This window comes from Gossypium hirsutum, chromosome A09 (genome assembly GCF_007990345.1).
Source record: "Gossypium hirsutum isolate 1008001.06 chromosome A09, Gossypium_hirsutum_v2.1, whole genome shotgun sequence".
NCBI classification, from domain to species: domain Eukaryota; kingdom Viridiplantae; phylum Streptophyta; class Magnoliopsida; order Malvales; family Malvaceae; genus Gossypium; species Gossypium hirsutum.
The window spans coordinates 10,642,914-10,664,464 of NC_053432.1; the positions used below are offsets into that span (position 1 = coordinate 10,642,914).

The 21,551-nt window shown below is 31.3% G+C and overlaps 1 protein-coding gene across 1 annotated transcript; it reads left to right on the top strand.

Moving 5' to 3' along the window:
- Positions 1-14,234: 14,234 nt before the first annotated feature.
- Positions 14,235-17,360, top strand: LOC107892131 (serine/threonine-protein kinase STY13). The gene is made up of 6 exons (XM_016817129.2): positions 14,235-15,108; positions 15,222-15,354; positions 15,477-15,672; positions 16,048-16,172; positions 16,251-16,409; positions 16,771-17,360. Exons 1-6 carry the CDS (start codon positions 14,978-14,980, stop codon positions 17,080-17,082), a joined length of 1,056 nt encoding a protein of 351 aa, XP_016672618.1. The 5' UTR covers positions 14,235-14,977; the 3' UTR covers positions 17,083-17,360.
- Positions 17,361-21,551: the final 4,191 nt, after the last annotated feature.

Here is a 21,551-nt window from a genome sequence, read left to right on the forward strand (position 1 = left end):
CATATGAACCACATTTGATATAACACCCCTAACCCATATCTGTCGCTAGAACAAGGTTACGGAGCATTACCGGAGTTTATAGATTAACTAAAAACATTTCATATCATTTCTCATTTATATCATAAATCAATCATAATCAATTATATTGTCCCTTATATGAGCCCTCGAGGTCCAAAATATGCAATAGAATAAGTCAGGACTAATCTGGCTACTCAGAAAATTTTTAATGAAATTTCAAAATTTTTAATGAAATTTCAAAATTTTTCCGACATGCAGGGTACACACACCCGTATGGTTAGGCCGTGTGGCTCACATGGCCAAGAGACATGCCCGTGTCTCAGACCATGTGGGCATTTGAAATGGGGCACATGGCCCTATCCCAGCCTGTGTCTGTACCCGTGTAACTCTCTAACTTGGGTCACACGGCCAAGTCACACGTCTGTGTGCTAGGCCATGTGTAGGTGCAGGGGTCACGCGGCCAAGCCACACGGCCAAGCCACATGCCCGTGTGCCAGGCCGTATGATCAATTCTGAGCATTCTATTTTGAAATTTTAAAGATGCAGGAGACACACAACTAAAACACACACCCATGTGCTGGGCCGTGTGTCACACATGGCTGAGACACATGCCCATGTCTCTGTCTGTGTGGACAAAATAAGGCAATTTCCAAGTCTTATTTCTCACCCAAACTTGCCTTCCACCTACATAAACACTTAAACATATTCTCACACCAATCCAAGACATTTAACTCAAGCCAAAATCAATTCTTATGCATGACATATCACTTTATAATTCTATATATTCAAACTTACCTATTTGACCAAATATGCATATAGACATACTTATGAAGTTTATTATCAATTAGCCATCCTAAACACTCATATCAAACATGACATTATTTCATAAATTTACATCAAAACACATTCATCATAAGTCATTTCAATGGCTAATTACAACCAAAACATTTATATGCCAATATTGGTTATTTAAACCTATACATGCCATTATAATCAAAATTAATTTACTATTTATACCGAAATGAGCTGATGGATAGTGTGAGTTATCTCTGCCAAGCTTCCAGCCCAACGAGCTTCCAAAGTACTATAAAACAAAGGAAATAAAACAGAGTAAGCATTTAATGCTTAGTAAGTTCGTATAACAAGAAATTAACTTACCATTTAATTCACATTTAAGGTAAGCAAATAAACATGCTCAAGCCAATTTGCCTAAACACATATCGTCATCAAGCATGTTAGTCATATAATTCATATGAATAACAAGGAACATTTATGAGCTCACCAATATTCAATTTCTATATGCATATACTTTTCACGTCAAATATCCATGAAACATGAACACTTCATATCTTTATATTTCAAGTATATACTCATAACATTTTGTCTTAATTTCATAATATCTCATATTAGAACTTTTCCCGTAAAGCATTTAAAGTATCGATGGATACACGGGTAGTACACACAAAGTGTACGAAACTGAAACCTGTCAATTCATATTCGGGAGTACTCATACGAGTACATAAACGGGAAGCTCTCTCTCGAGCCATATAATTGAAGCTTATTCGAGCTGTATAACGAGAAGCTTAGAAGAGCCATAATCAGAAAGCTCATGTGAGCCAATAACGGTAGCTCCGAAAACCTATTAATCGGAAAGCTCTGGATAACCATATATCGGGAAGATCAAGCGAGCCATATCGGGAAGCTCTAGAGAGCCATTAATCAGGAAACTTACAAAGAGCCTTTAATCGAGAAGCTCACAAAGAGCCATATACCAGGACGCTCATAAGAGCTGTAGTGTGTCTATAACACATGCAGAATCACAACCAATCGGGATGCTCCGAAGAGCTATTAACAGAAAGCTCGTAAGAACCATAAAAAAATAAGCTCAAGAGGCTAATAACGGGATGCTCTTTTGAGCTATGGTGTGTCTGTAACATATGCAAGACCACAACCAATTCGAGAACCCTGTATCCATCAAAATTTCATCTATTCAAACGGAACTTAACATTTATCGGACATTATCGAATATGTGATCAATTTCATATATATCTGGCATTTACACAATTTACATATACAACATTCAATTCAAACATATAAATATACAAAATTTAGTTACACGAACTTGCCTTGACAAGTGTTCGTGAATTATAATCTACTGATCCGATAACTTTTTCCTTTCCTCGATCCAGTTCCGTATTTGGTCATCCAGATCTATACGAGTAAATTTAACTCAATTTATATTCAATTCAATCCAATTCACATCTTAGGCAAAATTACCATTTTGCCCCTATACTTTTATTTAATTATAATTTTATCCTTAGGCTCGAAAAATAAAATTCATACAATTTAATTCTTAATCCAAGCCTAACCGATTTTTAAATATAATATTTACAGCCCATTATTTCATAAAAATCAAAAATTTCCATGAATTTTATGACTTTTCAATTTAGTCCCTAAATCACAATTTCATCAAAATTCACTTTACAAAAGTTTGTTATCTATCAACAACCTTTCATTTTCTACCATAAAACTTCATAATTAATGCATATTCATCCATGGAAAAACCCAAATACTTTGATAACTTTACAAATTAATCCCCGAGATAGCTAAATTAAGCATTACGATCTCGAAAATATGAAAATTACTAAAAACAGGACAAGAAAACATACCTAATTGAGCCAAAACAACTTACTTGAACTCAACACCCAAAAACTAGGGTTTAAGAAACATGATAATATGATGATATTTTATGTTATTTTATTATTTATTATCTTTTCATCTTTTTCTTTCCAATTTAGTCCTTTTCTTTATTTTATTTTCCATGGATGAATCATCATACTTATCTATTAGCTTTTGTTAATGGTCTATTTATCATTTAAGGACCTCAAATTTTGAATTTTATAGCTATTTGATGCCTATAGCTACTAGAACTCAACTTTTGCATTTTGGTCATTTATCAAATTATACATGTAATCGGTAAAATTTTCTTAACAAAATTTTTATACGATATTCCTATCGTAATGCAGACCATGCAATAATATTAAAATAATTTACCTTACGGACTCAGATTGGTGGTCCTGAAACCATTGTTTTGATTTTACTGAAAACGGACTGTTACATTTGAAGCATGATCCATCTCTCAATCTGCACTCTCTGAAATGTTGTCTATTGCACTATTGAAATTCAGGTTTATTATTACGAACACTCCCCTCACTCACTACAGAAGTAGTTTGAGGTCTGGAACTTGAATGTTGCTTCCCTTTATCTCTTCCGAAAATTTCAGTTGAAGCAGATGTACGACTATGAAATTCTTTCGATTTCTTCGATGGAGATGAAAATGATTTTCCCATTTATCGTTTACTTGTGTCACAAGCCTCAAAATCTACTTTTCTTTTAGCTTTACTAAGTTCTTCAACCTTATGCATTCGATCCACTAATACCAAAAATTCTTTCAATTCCAAAATCCCTACTAACAATTGGATGTCTTCGTTTAAACCATCTTCAAACCGAGTGCACATAACAGCTTCTGTTGGGATTCATCCCTGAGCATACTTGCTAAACTGCACAAATTCTCTTTCGTATTCTACTATACACCTACGACCTTGCTTCAGCTCTAAGAACTCTTTCCTTTTCTTGTTAAGATACCTCTGATTGATATATTTCTATTTAAATTCAGTTTGAAAGAAATCTCAATTCACACGATCTTTTGGTACCACCACTATTAAAGTATTCCACCACTAATATGCTGAGTCTTTTAGCAACGATATCGCACATTTCAAACTATCAACAGGAGAGCAGTACAGTTCCTTGAAAACTCTAATAATATTCTTTAACCAAAACTCAGCTTTTTCTGGATCATCTTCTGCAGTACCACGAAAAACTTTTGCCCCATACTTACTAATTTTATCTACCGGAGGTCTATTCACTCGTACATGTTCTAAACCTTGAGGAATAAAGGGAACAAGTTGGATACGGGAAGGGGTGGAGGTCGTTGAGTCATTGGGTTTGTTTTAATTAATTTCGAAAATCACTCAGATATCCTATGGAAGAAAGCTTCATTCGCCTCATTTCCCCAGCCATCAGCTATGGGCCCACTACTAGTTGCTTCTTGAACGGAGGCCTCATCAAAATTAACTCGGTTGAAGGCATCTTATATCCATATATAAAACATAATTCAATTTAAGTCAGGAGATATCACACTATCACAAGTTAATAAATGGTATGTAGTCTATACTCCTTACCAACTACGTTAAGTCCGATACCTAACTAAACTATAGCTTTGATACCACTAAATGTAACAACTCTAACTCATCTTTGTCATCAGATTAGGGTTACGGAGCATTACCGTACAAATCAGAACAACAAAGTCATTTAATATTAATTACTTAAAAGTTATTAAACCCTATCAAACATATACATTTGGGCTTTAAATTAAGCCTTCGAGGCCCTAAAAATAGTTCAGAAATAAATAAGGACTAAATTAAATTAATTCAGAAACTTTGGAGAAAATTTGAAAAATGTGAAAACAAGGGTCACACGGCCGTGTGATATAGTTCAGACCGTGTGGTAATCGAACAATGGGACACACGACCTTGTCCTAGCCCATGTATTAAACCGTGTAACTCACTAAGTTAGGTCACATGGTCGTGTCACAGACCATGTGCCAGACTGTGTAACTCTTTGACTTGTGTCACACGGTAGTGTCACGGGCCGTATGTTAGACATTGTAACTCTCTGACTTGATACACACAATCGTGTCTTAGGCCGTGTGATACTCACACCTGAAATAATAAATGACACACAACTGTGTAGTCAGGCCATTTGTATCACACGGTCTTGTGATAGCCCATATCTCAGGTTGTGTGCTCCATAAATGGCCCCTAAAAACAAGCTATTTTAAGACCAAAACTTTCCGAATTAACCACTTCATTTATGCATACATTCAATAGACCAAAACACCTTTCAAATACACATAAACATACCAATTCAATCAACCTAATTCTACTAACCAATATGTCATTTAAAGACATCAATTGTCATAACTCAAGCTCAAACATAGTCAATTTAACTACCTAATGACATCAATTGCCAAACCAATCACCTATCATTAAAACATACCAAAATGACCATAATTACATGGCCTTAACATAAAAACAATCAACCACACCATATATTATAAAATACTTAAAATTTAACCAAGGGACATAAACTTTGCTAAAACATCATAAGTTCACACCAACAAAGTGATTAATAAAAGACATAATTATACCAAAATGTTCATTAACATACGCAAAGACATTCATTATAAAAATATCCTATACGTGTCATTTATAACCTTGACCAAAATAACTCAAAAACTACTGAAGATTGTTGGATAATGTGATAGAACTCCGACAAGCTTCCAACTGATCGAGCTTCTAACAATCTATGAAACAAAGGAAAAATAACTACGTAAGCAACTAGTGCTTAGTAAGCTCGTATAAATTCAAACATAAACTTACCCTTCTTAAACTCATTTTATGAAATATGCATAACATCCTTACCATACTCATAAGCTTAATACAATCCTACAATCACCACCAAACTTACAAATTAGAAAGCTCATACATAACACATATAGAAATTCAACCTTATCACAAATGAATCTTCATGAACATATCATTAATCACATAATCATTTAGCTCCCTTCAATTCATTTGCATTCATCAAATTTACCTTTCATTAGTTTATGAACAATTATTCATTTGAATACATGCTTTGCCATTTACCTTTACTTACCCGTTGAACCATCTAGAATTACATTAGATACTCGGGAATGCTCACACATAATGTACCTTTCCATATAACTTTTCCTGTTCAATAATGCTCACATGAGCTATGGAGAATCCGCAACAAATGCAGGACCTCATCCATCGGTAGGACATTCAAGACCAGCACCCGAAACATGAAATCCCTAATGGCATGTCTTTCGTATCTTAAGAATTCTTAAGGTTCAAACAGGGTTATTCATCCGTCAATTATTCAAAACGTCGATATATTTATATATTCAAATCAATTTATAACTAACATAATATAACATATAATCAATCAAACTGTCATTAAGAAGATTATAATTCATACAAACTTACCTCGATAACTATAGTCACAAAAGTAGAGTTGGAGACAAATCCAAAGCTTTCGTCTTTCCCTAATTTAAGTCCAATTGATTCTTTTCTTGATCTAAAAAAATAATTTAACTCAATTATTATAATTCAACCAATCAAACAAGTAATTTTATACAATTAAACTCTTCCATCACAAATTTATAATTTTACACCCAATACTTTAACCTTCTTACACATTAGTCCCTAAATTCTTAACTTGCAATTTCACTATTTTTTAACAAATACTTGCTAGCCGGTTTTACTAGAGATCTTGAACAGCCCATAATTTCCAACATTTCACATTAAAACCAATGGATTTTACACTTTCAACAATTTAACCCCTAATCTTAAATTCATCAAAAATCACTTAAGAAAACAAGTTTTTTTAACAACTAAGATTAATGATCTATCAATTAACATCAGAACACATTCAAAATCAACTATGGAAAGTCCCTCAACCTTTAACATTTTTGTAAATTAACCCCCGAGCTAAGTAGTTTAAGCTAAAATGAGCTCAAAAACATAAAAATCGATAAAAACGGGGCTCAAATACATACCATGCATGAGAAAAATTCAAAACCAAAGATTTCTCCCCTCCTTCAATGGATATTCAATTTTGGGATAGCGAAATGAGAAAGATGATAGAATTCTTAGCTTTTCTTTTGTTTAACACTTTGTTCAATTATTAATTTAAAAAGTTAACCTTTAAAATCTATTGAAATTTCATTAAAACCTATCCATAAACACCCACTAACATATAACATGGTATAATTACCTCCTAAGTCCATTAGTCTTCCTTTCCATAACCATTTAATCCTTTTAACTAATAGAATCCAACTTTGGCACCTTTTTCAATTTAGTCCTTTTCACTTATTTAACCATTTAGACTTTAAAATTTTTTTAAAAAAATTTAATACTACCTTAAATTAACCCCAAAAACATTAAATAAATATTAAAATAGTAACCTCTTGTCGGAGTCGTAATCTCGAAACCATTGTTTCGGACATCACTGAAATTGGGTTGTTACACCACGGCATCATAATATAGTACATCAATATGGTAGATAGGTGTAAGATAATGGATGAAATACTCCATCGCATCCATAGAGATGAAGTTCGTCAGGACAATAAAAATGGGGTAAGTCCGCTAAAATAAAATAAAAAAGAGGTAAAACAATATAAGACTATAGCTCGACTACGGTATCCCATAGAGTTCACCAAGAAATAGATGCGAAGAGTTTTCTAGGACCTCAAGTGAGGGGTATACGGCTAATGCGCCAAGTATAAGGATCCATGCAGGTGAAAGAAGAGTTAAAAGAAAGTATAAGTATGGCAAGCGGGTCATGAGATATCCGCCAAAAGATGGAAGTAATAAGGATCAAAGTATGGGCGAAAACCCAATAAGAAATAGAGAAAGATAGACCGTGTAGAAGCCAGCCTAAGTAGGAAAAGTTAAGAAGAGACAAAATGTCAATCAAGAGTATTCTTCTTTGAAGAAAGTCTAATGCATGTACACCACTGCAATGATAATTAGTAGGAAGGAAACAAGCAATGAGATGGAAAGCTTATATAGATGCAAGAATCATAACCTGTCAGATTAACAAGATAGAGTGACCTTCACATGTGGGACAAGAGAGTTCCCAAGTAGAAGTTCGAATGAAAAGCAGATTACTAAAAGTAATCCCCCACTACAAACAGTAAAGTGGCATAAGAATGGGTTCGTCAAAGTGGCGAAGTCCACTATAAGATAGATCAATATGGAAATTAGATAAGACCTATGAGACTACGGTATGGAACGAAGGATTTCGCTAAGGACTGGTTCGACTAAGGAAGTCTGCCAAGGAAGGCGTGACCTAAGGACTCTTAGGCAAAAGACTAGTGAAAGCTATCACAAAGGTACAAGATGTTAGATGTGTGTTTATCCAAATAAGAAAAAGGACAATAGACACCTGGAATGTGGGTTTATGAAAGGAAGGAAAAGTGAAAAGGTTAGGAACCGTTAAAATGACGAGGTATTCAGGGTACGGTCAAGTGGAGAGTCTGACTAAAGGTAGGACTTATAGTGAGCGAGTAGCGCAGAAGATCCGGTGGACGGGTCAGGCATGGAGTGTGACAGGTTAATTGCCATTCAAGTCCTCAAGCCTTTTGTCAATTAAAAATCTATAGCGATTGGGCTTTTATAATTTAGTCCCTAAGCCTTAATTAACTATTAATTTAATAAAATTACTAGACCGATCTTTAATATATTTTTATATTATCTCTGTAAACTGGTTGAATAAAATGGGGTTTTGACACTGCATTTTTCAGTATCACTGAAAATCGAGTTGTTACAATATATATACATAATGGGGTGTTTAACACCCACGTAAGGTTCATATAACCCATTCGTTGGTTCTTTTTCATTTTTTTATATAATATATACATATGGGGTGTAACTCTTGTGGGTTCTTCTTGTACCCCCTTCGTGGGTTCTTTTTTTTAAAGAAATATAATATAAATGCATACGGGAGGTTACACCCCTAAGGGATTAGACAAAACCTTGTAGGTGTTTTCACAGACCTTTTTTTCTCATGACATTGGATGTTGAAGCCCCATCAAACGGGTTTCATCAAAAACATGGATAAACATTTTTTGGCTCAAGGTATTAGATGCTAGCATCAAATAAAGAAGAGGAAAAGAATTTGACTTGTTCCAGATCTAAAATTATTGTGAATCGACACAAGTGATTTCGATAGCCTTTGGGAGTGCTCACCGTACCAGATGTTGATGCAAGATTTCAGCAAAGAAGAGAAGGTGTTGGGGTTTGGACTGATTCACCTGTGTAAGGCTCAGAGTCGTCAATGATTGAGATGAAGGAGAGTAGTACTAGAGGGCTCCCATAGTGGAAAAAAGGAGTTAAGAGATGTGTATGGTGACTGGAGAGTAGAAAAAAGGAAGAACCCCCTTACCCTAATCCTAAAAAGTATATATAAAGAAATTCTGGGTATTATTTTGGTATTTATTTTGAAGCAAAAGAAGACGAAGGTTCTAAGGACTAGTTTCTCATTGCATTTGGAAAATGCTTTTAAAAAGCATGGTATAAAATTTAAGTGTTTAGTATTGCTATCAAAAAATACTTTGGAGAAATAAAATATTTATTTTAGACATAATGTTATGAAGTAAAAATATGCATTCAAATAATGTTCAAATTCATTAATATTATGATATTTTAATAACAACATAAAAAATAATTTATTTAAATATGATTAAAATAAACCCTTATAAATTTAAAAATATAGAATGTTATATATTTGAAATATATTTCAATAAAAAAATAATTGCTTTTGCTTTTGGGTTCAAAAGAGCTTTTGAGTTCAAAAGCACTTTTCACTTCAAAAATTATCCGTTTAACATTATTCATGATTCCAAAAAGACTTTTGAAAAGTAACGAGAAACAAAACTTAAGGCAAAGAAAAAGGTGAAGTTGTTGAAAGCTTAATAATTTTTTATTTGTGCAAATCAATTTCTAATTTAACCTGTGTTTACATCTAAATTGAAATGCTTACGATTTGTTTGTAACTTTTTTCATTTAATTCGTGATCAATATCTATGTTCTTAATGAGTTTACAAAACACATAAGATTAATCATTAAACTCAGTTAAAAAAAATTAAAAAAAAATCTAAGAATTCGAACCATGTACATGTACATTTCTTAATAGCGTTTGTTTAATAATATATATATATTATTGACATCAATATTGGGAACTGTAATATATAACATACGAAAACCAAAAAAGAAAAAGAATAACCAAAATTTAAGCCCACAATTACTATAAATATGTATTGATTTATGCACATTCACATGTATAGTACAAATAATAGTACTACAGGTACAGTACCACCCAACATCATAATTTTTCTCTTTAATTATTACTTCAATAAAAACAAAATATTTATTTTCCCTAAAATTTTATTTACAATTTATTTTATTATTTAAATATTTTATTTGACATGTGTGTAGACTTTTTGGATAAGAATTAAAAAAAAATGGAATCTCAATTCAGACATGGACAAATTCAATTACTGCTTTTAAAAAATATACTTGATTTGATGATAAAAAAAAAAGAGAGAGAGTAAAGGACAAAAATGTATTGGATTTCTCCATCCATGTGTTCATGTTTTCTTTGGTTTCTTATAATTATTTTTAAAGTGATGTAATTTCGTCCATATATATCTCTTCAGGTATTTGGACTAAATTCAAATTTTAGAATCATTATTATTAAAAAAATATTATTTAAGTATTACTTTCGACCCGGATAAAATTATACCCAAATTATAAAACGAATAAAAACATAATAAAATATTATATTTATAAAATATCAAATATTAACCACTAATTCAATCCTTAACACGTTGGTATATATATTAACAAAAGGCAATGGAATGTGGAAGAAGCAATCTCTTGGCCAACCCTACTTTTATCTTTTATATGCAATGCCTCAAAATTTCCATCACACGGATTCTCAAATTTATATAAAACTAAAATTCCCAATGATATTTCAAATAAATAAATAAAAACCCCAATAATTTCATGGTTTGCCCTATCTAATCAATTATATACCTACATGTAACCATTTTATAATTTTTTTAATTTAATTTTCAACTAATCTACAAGCAACCTAATTTTTTTTATTATTATTTTTTACAATAATTTATTTTTGAATCAATATTAAACGGGTTTTTGACAAAAACTTTAACCACTGCTCTAAATAATTTAAAATGATTAAAAATTTTAATTACTTAATAAATCAATAATAAAATTTTTTAAATTTTAAAACTAAAATTAAATCATTAAAAAACTCTCACGAGATATATGAAGAATTTTTTATGAAATTCAAAAACTCTAATGTAAGAAAAACTATGGTTAACACATTATTAATTTGTTTTTAGGACCCACTTTTACATAATTTGTAGTGGGCTCCATCAATCCTTTTTTTGCAGCCCACCGACAAGCTTTTTTAAGCCCTTTGTGGGGCAAAACTGAATAAAAAATTAGTTTGACCTAATTTATACTGTTATAAAAATATTAGGATAAATTAACATTTAATCCTTCAATTTGATAACTTCTTTTCATTTAGTCTTTAAAGTTCTTTTCTTTTTCATGTGTTACGGTACCAACTCGTTCATTTTGCTTGTAGAATCAACACAATCTCCATGAATGAATCTACAATTACTATCATTCTTATAAAACCCTGTTGCAAAGTATCAACAAGGCTTCAACCCTAACTTAGAACTCAAATCATCAACCCCCAAAAAAGATCGGTTCATATTGGTGCAAGGAAGAGAGACTTTGTTGAGGGGGATCGACTCCTTCAGGAGAAGTCTCCAAACTGTCGTCTTTTGGGTAGTTGATACAGTCCCCAATAATCATAGGCATTGTTCCGGGACCCGAGTTTTGTCTCCCGACTCCACGAAGAGCCTCGAGGGTTCACAGAGTAAGGCCTTGATTGGTGAAGAGAGTACGTACATGAAGGATGTGTAGATAACTAATCGATGAAGCGCACGCGATGTGGATCAAACCACCAACCAAGGCATAATCACATCGCGTGTGCTTCATCGATTAATTATCTACGTGTCCTTCATTTACATACTCTCTCCACCAATCGAGGCTCTCCCACTCCATGAACCCTCGAGGCCCTTTGCAGAGTTGGGAGACAAAACTTGGTCCCATAGATTTTGCCAACTTATCCTTGAATTTTTTTTATCTTTATTATTTTTTGAACTTGGATTTTTCCATGTAATATAGTTTTTTTTTTAAATTTCATTAAAAGATGAACAAATGTACAATTTTTTTTAAAATAATTACATATATTATATATACTTGTAATATAGTTGAAGAAAATTACCAAGCTTATGGACTAAATGTTGTTTTATTTCTAATTTTTTTTATTAGTATAGATGTCATTGAGTTAAATGATATAAATTTAATCATTGAATTTATCAAAAACTTTTCACTCCTTAAAAACAATCTATGAAATAATAATATATACAAGTAATTATATTATTTAAAATTTTATGTATTATATTTTATAGAAAAAATCATCCACCTTATATAAAAAACTTACCACCTTATTAAAAAAACCCTTAAAAATTATTGTTAGAAACTTAATTGAAACTTGCAAGAACAAGGAAGCAGTGTTACAAGTAGTGCCAAATGGGAGTGTCACTGTGATAGAAAATAAAAAAGAATCAAAAAAAAATGTTTACACAATTTAATTCCCCTATGTTTGTGAGGCCTAGTCCATATAGATAGTCCATAAGTAATTTAAATCTTATTACGTATTGATATAGTAATATCACTTTTACACTTAAGATCTAATTACTCTCATCCAATTTTTTCCTTGAAAACTTAGTGTGTAAATTAAGTGACTCATTTGTTCACTTACAAAATACACTCACAATAATGAATTCCTAATGAATAAATTAAATGCTTAGCTTTACACCGTTCTAACTTACACAAGCCTCTAATATGTAAGAGTTTAAGTCATTGCTCAACTAATTTTATTAAAAAAATTGTCAAACTTCAAATAAGGCAAATTATATGACTTGCGTAGTGTCAAGAGTAATGGGCACTACTTGTGATAATACGTGAAGCACCTATTTAAAGCAAAAATACAACTTCATAAAGTAACTTTCAATTCAACTTGATCTACTCGAATCTTATCAAATCAAATATCCTTAATGCAATGACACAAAAAGATTGAGATAAATCTTCGTAAAGTTAACTAATATATTATTGGATTACATATCCCAATATATAAAGTAATCAGATCACATTAAAATACTTGAAACATAGTCTTGTTTTGTCCAACCCCTTCTCCAACTATACTATTGCACAAAATCTTCAAAAATATACTTTGATCAAACATGCTAACAAATGAAAAAGATTTATAATATTATTGAAAATTTATCTTAGTTAATTGGATTTGGATGGGGTAGTTGTTCTTTTCAATCATAATACAAGCTTCCAATTAAAGTCATGTCCTCCAATCTCTTTTCTTTTATTTAAGCTAAGATTAGGTGAAATATTGAAGTCAAAAAAGTAAATATCACTTTACAATCTAAATAAATCTTTTCACCTTTCTTAACTTAACATCCTTTTTTACTATTCATCACGCACTTTCCATGTAGATTTGTTTAAATATTTTTTTTATTTCAGTTAAAATATACTATAAATTCTTATATTCTTCGTAAAATTTAACATTTTTATTTTTCATATTTTAAAATTTAGATTTAATTGTTAATAAAAAAGTAATTATTTTAATAATTGAATTTCTATTTTTAAATTTAAAAAATTTGATTAAATTCTAAATATTTTTATATTATAAAAACCTGGAATATATTTGAATTTTTTTATATTTAATAATTAGGGAAAGCGATAACATTATAAAAATTAGAGAAATAGAGGAGCTGAACCCGGTAATCATTCAACAAATTGGAATTTGACACGTTACCACAGTAAGGGTAAATGAGGAAAGTCAAGGGAAACAGTACGATCAAATAAGGACGTGCCAGCTAATTATTGCATGACTTAGTCAAAGGTCAATATGTCGGTGAGAATTATTATAAAGGAAGTCAACGGTCTTATGTATCATTAATTAAAGTTAATTAATCACCGAAGGACGTAATAAAATATAAATTTAATAAGGTAGGCTTTATTGCGAATTTTTTTATGCTACATTTCAATTTTTTTTTCTAAGGAATTATGAAAATTTATTTAGCTAAATCTTATTAGGATTTTTTTGCCACCTTATCCTACAACAATTTTTAAAAAATATCAAATTTAAAAATATATATATTCTACCAACACATGAAATGCATCAATTAATTAAATAAATAATATTATAAAATAATAAATTGATTAATTTAGAAAAAAAATATAATGTGAATACAACTAAAAGTATGATTAATAAACACACAATAATAATATTATTATTAAATAATAAATTAATTTATTATATTGACGTTTTTAAGTGAATAATAACATGAAACATGTCATTAAATAAAACAAAAAATTGTGATATTATTATTATTGAAAGAAAAAGACAATGAGAAAGGAAGAAAGAAACAATAAAATCACTGTTGTTTCTGACAAAGATTCACCAAGAAAAAACACAGGAAACCAAAGAAAATAAAAATTCTTTTTCAACTTTTTTATTTTCTTTTTTCTTATAAAGAATATAAGAAGAAAAAGAGTATCCATTACAATGTACCGTGTGGAGAACAACCATCTTTGTCTTTCTCAAAAACCAGTAACCACTTCCCATCCACCATATTTCATTAGCAAAACTCCCTTCACAATCAATCCTCCCCCATTAAATGCTTCTTCCTTTTTCCCTTTATATATTTCTATTGCTTACTAACCTCACTTTCCCATTATTTTCTTTTAAAAAATTTTCTTGTGTCAGAGCTTGCTGGTTGCTTCATTACAGAAGGGTCTTTGTGCTTTTTTTTTTCTTTTCTTTTAATTAATTTGTTTTTGTTGGTGGAAAAACATGTGGGTCTTTATTCTTTGCTTCCCATTAAAGAGCAGTTCTTGATGGTTTTTTGGATCTGTAATCCGTGATTTTTGGGTATGGGTTTATGTTTTTAAAACTGGGGGGAAAAACAGTCCAGAACTTTGTATATACTTTAATGTAGGCAAAGGCATGTCTTTGGTGACTTCCATTTTTTTTTCACCTATGAAAAGTTGTGGTTTTTAAAACCTTTTTTTCTGTTTACTTCAAATGTGGGATTTTTCGATTAAATTCATGTTTTGAGAAAGGTGGTTTCCTAAAGATGGGATCTAAAAATGGGTTTTTTTCAACTCAAGATTTCAGTATAGATGCTAAGTGGTTGATTGATCCTCGGCAGCTTTTTGTTGGTCCCAAGATTGGAGAAGGTGCTCATGCTAAGGTTTATGAAGGAAAGTAAGTCTAAAAATTCTAATTAATTGAATTCAATTCAAGCTACTCCTTTTGGACCTCAATTTAGCTCTCTCTCTTTTTCTAAGTGTACTTTTTAATCCATTGGATGCATTTAGATATAAAAATCAGACAGTTGCCATTAAAGTTGTTAGAAGAGGCGAAACCCCTGAAGAGATTGCAAGAAGAGAAGGAAGGTTTGCTAGGGAAGTTGCTATGTTATCCAGAGTTCAACATAAAAATCTAGTGAAGGTTACTTTGAATAAATTATATATATATGATACCATTGATTCTTGTTGCTTAGTTTTGTTATGTTCCTTGTATTTGTTCATATGAATACCTGTAAATCATGAAGTTTTATCATGTTTGTGTAGTTTATTGGAGCTTGCAAGGAACCTATCATGGTGATTGTAACCGAGCTTCTACTAGGTGGTACGTTGCGTAAATACCTTCTAAATATGCGGCCAAAGTGTTTGGACATGCGTGTTGTGATTGGATTTGCACTCGATATTGCTCGTGCAATGGAATGCTTACACTCTCATGGGGTCATTCATCGGGACCTTAAACCGGGTATGACTATAAGTCTATATAACCTTTCTTGGTGTGCTTATATAAGTAGCGTTCTTTGAAAAGTTTGGCAATTTTTATATATGAAAAGGGTGGTAAGCTTGTTAATGATTTGGTAGTGATGAGTTTGTGCTCCGTATTTGTTAAACTGCTAGTGAAGGTGCGATTCCTAAACATTATATGTTGTGGGAGGCCATAGTGACTTGAATTAAGTTAAACTGATAGTGACATAAATATGGTCCTATCTTTTGTTTGGATTTTATGCTTCTACTTGCCGGATCCATAGTTTAGTACTTGAATTAATTGAAAGCAATAATGGTTTTTAAGTGAACTTTATGCAATATTTGCAGGATCCTTATAAATTGTTTCCTTTTGCAGAGAACTTGATCTTGACCGAGGACCATAAAACGGTTAAACTAGCAGATTTCGGTTTAGCCAGAGAAGAGTCATTAACAGAAATGATGACTGCTGAAACCGGGACGTACCGATGGATGGCTCCTGAGGTAATATGCTGAATTATCTATTATCTTCGGTTTTCTTTTTACTTTTTAAGATGCTGACTCATTTACATATTCTAACAGCTTTATAGCACAGTTACGTTAAGGCACGGAGAGAAAAAGCATTACAACCATAAGGTGGATGCCTACAGCTTTGCTATCGTGTTGTGGGAACTTATTCATAACAAGTTGCCATTCGAAGGCATGTCAAATTTACAAGCAGCATATGCAGCTGCTTTTAAGGTACTGATTTGGAGCCTTGTTTTAGAGTAACACTTAAAAGGATGATTTCTCGAGTATGTTTGTCTGCCTTTGAAAAGCTCAGTCGATGCTGAAAGAACTATCTGCAAAACCACCCTTGTGTCGTTTTACTGTAAGACTAGTATGTTGTGAATGATAAATGATATATGACCACTTTTGAATCTTTGATACGTTGGCCTTCCCAATAACGATACCATCAGTCCAACTCAAGTAATTCTTACTTTCAAAAGTGTCAAAATGGGGGCTTTTTATGCCCACCTACAATCACAATGCCGTTTCTCGAAATTTATCTCACCGAGAATAAACTCATTTATAATTGTGTTTCTTCATCTGTTGTTTTCAGAATGTTAGGCCTAGTGCTGATGACCTTCCTGAAGATTTGGCATTGATCGTGACTTCATGTTGGCAAGAAGATCCAAATGCTCGGCCGAATTTCTGCCAAATCATACAGATGCTATTACGCTATCTCTCGATCATCTCGCCAGTGGAGCAAGTTATGCCTCCTAAGAGAACAACATCCGAGAATGCTGTATTGCCACCGGAGTCACCTGGTACAAGTTCATTGATGGGTGCAAGAGATGGTGTAGGGGAAACCCCGAAAGCCACCGAAGAAAACAGGGCAAGAGGTTTCTTCTGCTTTAACTGGTGTTGTTGATCCCTCGAAAATGTCAAATTCTGTTTTTTTGAGGGTGTCATATATGATTTTTTTTAGGGGAGTTCAATAAGGGAAAAAATGGGAAAAATTCTAATTAGCTTAGATTAGTAGAGTTAGATGAGAATCCGATGGATTTGTTAACTTTGCATACTGCTGCTTTACATTTAACTTTAGATGATGATATAAGATGGGATCCTCAACTTGTGGGATGTAAAGGGGTTGCTGTGATGAAAAAAAATTGTCAATGTAAATAAGGTGCATCCAAATGCCTTTGCTCCTTTTTTTTTCTCTCTCTCTCTACAATTTGCATGATTTCATGTGGAAGATGCATTTCGAGATAAGAAAAGGATTGTTGATGTTAGTATCGGCATTGTTGGATGTGACTTTTTAAAAGATGATTGTATTAATGTAGTGATGGTAATGGGGTAGGGTAAGATGGACGATGCTAAATTCATCATCATTCCATAATTGATACATTTTGTTTCACCACCAGTTTTGTTTCACTATGAGTTTCGTTTCACTATGAGCGTATAATCTTGAAAATTTTTACTTCAATCATAGATGTTGAATGTATTCATCTCGTTTACTCTATTTAAATTTAATTTTTGTTATTATCTTTAATAATTTTAAGGGTAAACTCCATCTAATGTTACGAAATTATTAATATGTTTACATTTTAGTCACTTAATTTTGAAAAAATACAAAATGATCCTTTAACTATTTGAGAGGTTTCATTTAAGTTATTGAATTATTTGAAAGTTTTTATTTAAGTTATTGAGCTGTTAAGTTTTGTTTTAAAGCTCAACTAGTAGGCTTCAAGCGTCAATTTGCTGATTGGTTTAGTGGATTACTACCCGTTGATGAGTAAAAGAACATATTTTAAATTTAAATCGATTTGACAGTCTATGTCAGAGATTGAAGAAGAAAAATATTTGGATTTTGGTTCTCAAATTTGCAACGTTCAAAGTTATTTCTTAAAAGAGAAGAAACCTTTCAATTGGTGCATGTAATGTAAACAAAAAATACCATAGATAAATTATTTTAACAATCCATTGACTTACATGAAAACTTTTAAATAGTTCATTGATAATTTTTGCAACTTTTTGAAGTTGAGTGTCTAAGATGTAAGGTATGGTTTACCGTTTTTATAATATTTTTAAAGGCAAGTAAATATTTAAACTCAATTTCTGGAAAAAAGAATTAATATAAAACATATGAAATTTTCTACAACATAATTATATTTTTACCGTTTTAATAATTATATATATTCAATGATAAAATGGTAATTTCATACAGTGGACTCGAGTTGAGCAAGTGAAAACAAAAAATTCACCATGTCCTATTTTTCAAAAGAAAAAAGTACACTTCATTCAAAGTAGATCAATGTAAAATCCATCGGAGAATTTGATTTCACTAATTGAACTAATAGATCCAGTCTAAGTTTTAAATCCATGAATGTTTGGGATGAAAATTCATGTTACATATTTGGATATTCGCAGATATTCAATCTGATTTTTTTTTGTATACTTATATATTGTGGATTCAAATAATACTTAAATTCGAATTTTAAAATTACCATCCTTATTGATTCGGAACAAATATAGGTAGATACTTAGTATATTCATTATTTGAATTTGCATTGCTTATTTGGATAATAGACAAGATTTAGGATTTAAATATTTGAATCTATTGCTAACAAAATGCTTATAATTTTGATTATATATATAGTCACTCATCTCTATAATAGCTCTCTTTGTCAGCCAAGATTTTGCATGTTACAGAGAGGGGGTTGTTATACACCTATAACAACAAATTGTTATAAACCTATAATAAAATTCATATCATGACTTTTCATCAAAAAAAAATTTGAGAATTATATTAAATAAATGAAAGTCGGAATTAAATCAACAAAATTAAAAATTAAAAGACATAAGAGGTGCACACATTATTACTTTTTAGCATATTTTATTTTACATTTTTTTCATATCATATGAATAATCATGAAGTTCGTAATCTAACAAATTTAACTAATTGAAATAAGTTTCAAAATAAATTAAATAATTTATTATGAGTTATTAAATTCAAGTAATCATTTATAATTTTATGATCTAAATTCATGGTAGAATATTAAATTAAGGAACATAATAGTTTATTAAATTGGTATATCTAATTCTGTTGATTATTTTCATTTAATAAAATATGATTAATAGATTTTTTATGCGAAATATAAACATTTTATTGAAATAATATTTTAATTAAGATCATTTTTATTTCCTATATGCTAAAATTTGACTTAAATTTTTTGACAATAGGTTGTTGTTATAGGTATAAAGAGCTAAAATAAAATATAAAAAATCGGTTCTACTATAAGTTTGGTTGTTATAGTAAAACATTTTTATAGCATGTAGTTATTATATAAAAGACGGATTGTATAAAAAATTTAACACATTCAAATTCGAATTTACACAGATTTAAAAATTCAATTTTTTTAAAAACAAAATAAGAGATTCCAAAAAGAATAGTATTTAATTAAGATTCAAATTTAGATAATAATAGTGGGATAATTAACATATAATAAATGAATTCAAATATCAAACTTCTTTGTCATTCCTAATGAAGAGAGGGTATAATTGATTGTTGGAACACCTTGGGCTTGATTTGCAGCAATATGTTTTCAACTGCAGGACCGTAAAAATCATGGGCCCCTAAGTCTCTGAAGCCTAGATTTTGGTTCGGTCCTCAGGACAATTTGGGCTCGAACTAGCCGTTTTCTTCTTTTTTTATCCAACCCGAGGTTCCGGTTGGAAAAATAAAATAAATAAAAATCGCCGTTGCCGGTGATCGAACCCGGGTCACCCGCGTGACAGGCGGGAATACTCACCACTATACTACAACGACTTGATGTTTAAAGTTCATGTTTTTATTATTTTCAATATTTTTTCGTCTTAAAAAATTTATATGAAAACGTGACAGAATAGTTTTTATTATAATATACATTTATTCCCAAATCATGTGTGGTTGAAATTTTTATTCATGATTGAAAGTAAATATTTACAACAAATCAAAATCACATTCATATTCAAATTAATGTAAATAGAAACAAATTTAAAAGGCTTTAATTACTTGTATTATTGCATTTAATTTAATTGTAATGACCCGAACTTTACGGTTATTGAAAAAGTGTATTTTTGGGGTCTCCGTTTTTGGAAAATGAATTCATAAATATTTATTGAAAATATTTACGAAGTTAATTGAGTGGTTAATTAGGTTTTTATGAAGTGAATTTAGCTTAATTAAGAGTAATTAGGAAAAAAAAGATTAAATTGAATAAAATGTGAAAGGTTCATTATTGAGTCCACACGGCCTGGAACATGGGCATGTGACCAGACCATGTGAGACACACTGCTTGCACACGGGCATGTTGTTAGGCCGTGTGTCCCCTGCACCTAAAATGCTATAAAACAGATTACCATACGGGCTGAGCACACGGGTGTGTGTCTTGACCTTGTGAAATTAATTTGTTCATAGGCAAAAGTCAGAGAGCTCCACGGGTAGAGGATATGGGCGTGTCCAGGCCGTGTGAGCCACACGATGTGGCCACACGGACATGTCACATAAGCCACACGGGCGTGTGTACTGTTCATGAAAGGGAAATTTTAAGAATTTTATGAAAAATTTTATAACCTTCCAATTGAGTCCTGGTTTGGTTCTAACATACATTTTAAGTCCCGAGGGCCCATTAAAGGAACATTAAGATATATCTTATGAACTGAATTGTATTTCTTTCCATATTAATTGTAATCGAACTGTAGTGACAGATAATACTCCGTAATTCTGTTCCGACTAAGGGATAGGGTTAAGGGGTGTTACAAATTTAATTTAATTTAATTTTTTTATTAAAAACTGATGAAATGTCATTATCAATAAATAAATGCAAAAACTGCATGAGTTACAATTGTCACCAAGAAATTTCAAGAAATTCAACGGGATAAATATGAGAAATGGAAGAACATGAAAAATATGGAATTTGATGAGCTCATTAATCATTTATCTTTGTATTGAATTTATATGATGTTGCTTAACTAATTCAAAAGTTGAGTTTGTGTAACAGTCCGGTTTGACCCTAGTCGGAATAGCGATTTCGGGACCATAAATCCAAGTCTGAAGAATATTTTAATATTATTTTATGTGTCTGTGATATGTGAATTTATTTCTGTGAAATTTCTGTGATTTAATTTGTCATTTTCTGTGCTTAATTATGAGAAAGGACCTAATAGCGCAAAATGCAAATGTTGCATACTAATTGTTAATGGGGAAAATTGGCCTTGGCTTTTAAAGTAATGTCCTTGCATGTCAAATAAACCATTTTAAAATGGTAGTGGACATTGTTGGACATCCATTATATGTTGAAAATATTATTTTAATAAGGTTAAAATGGTAAAATGCATATTAATGTGTATTATAATATA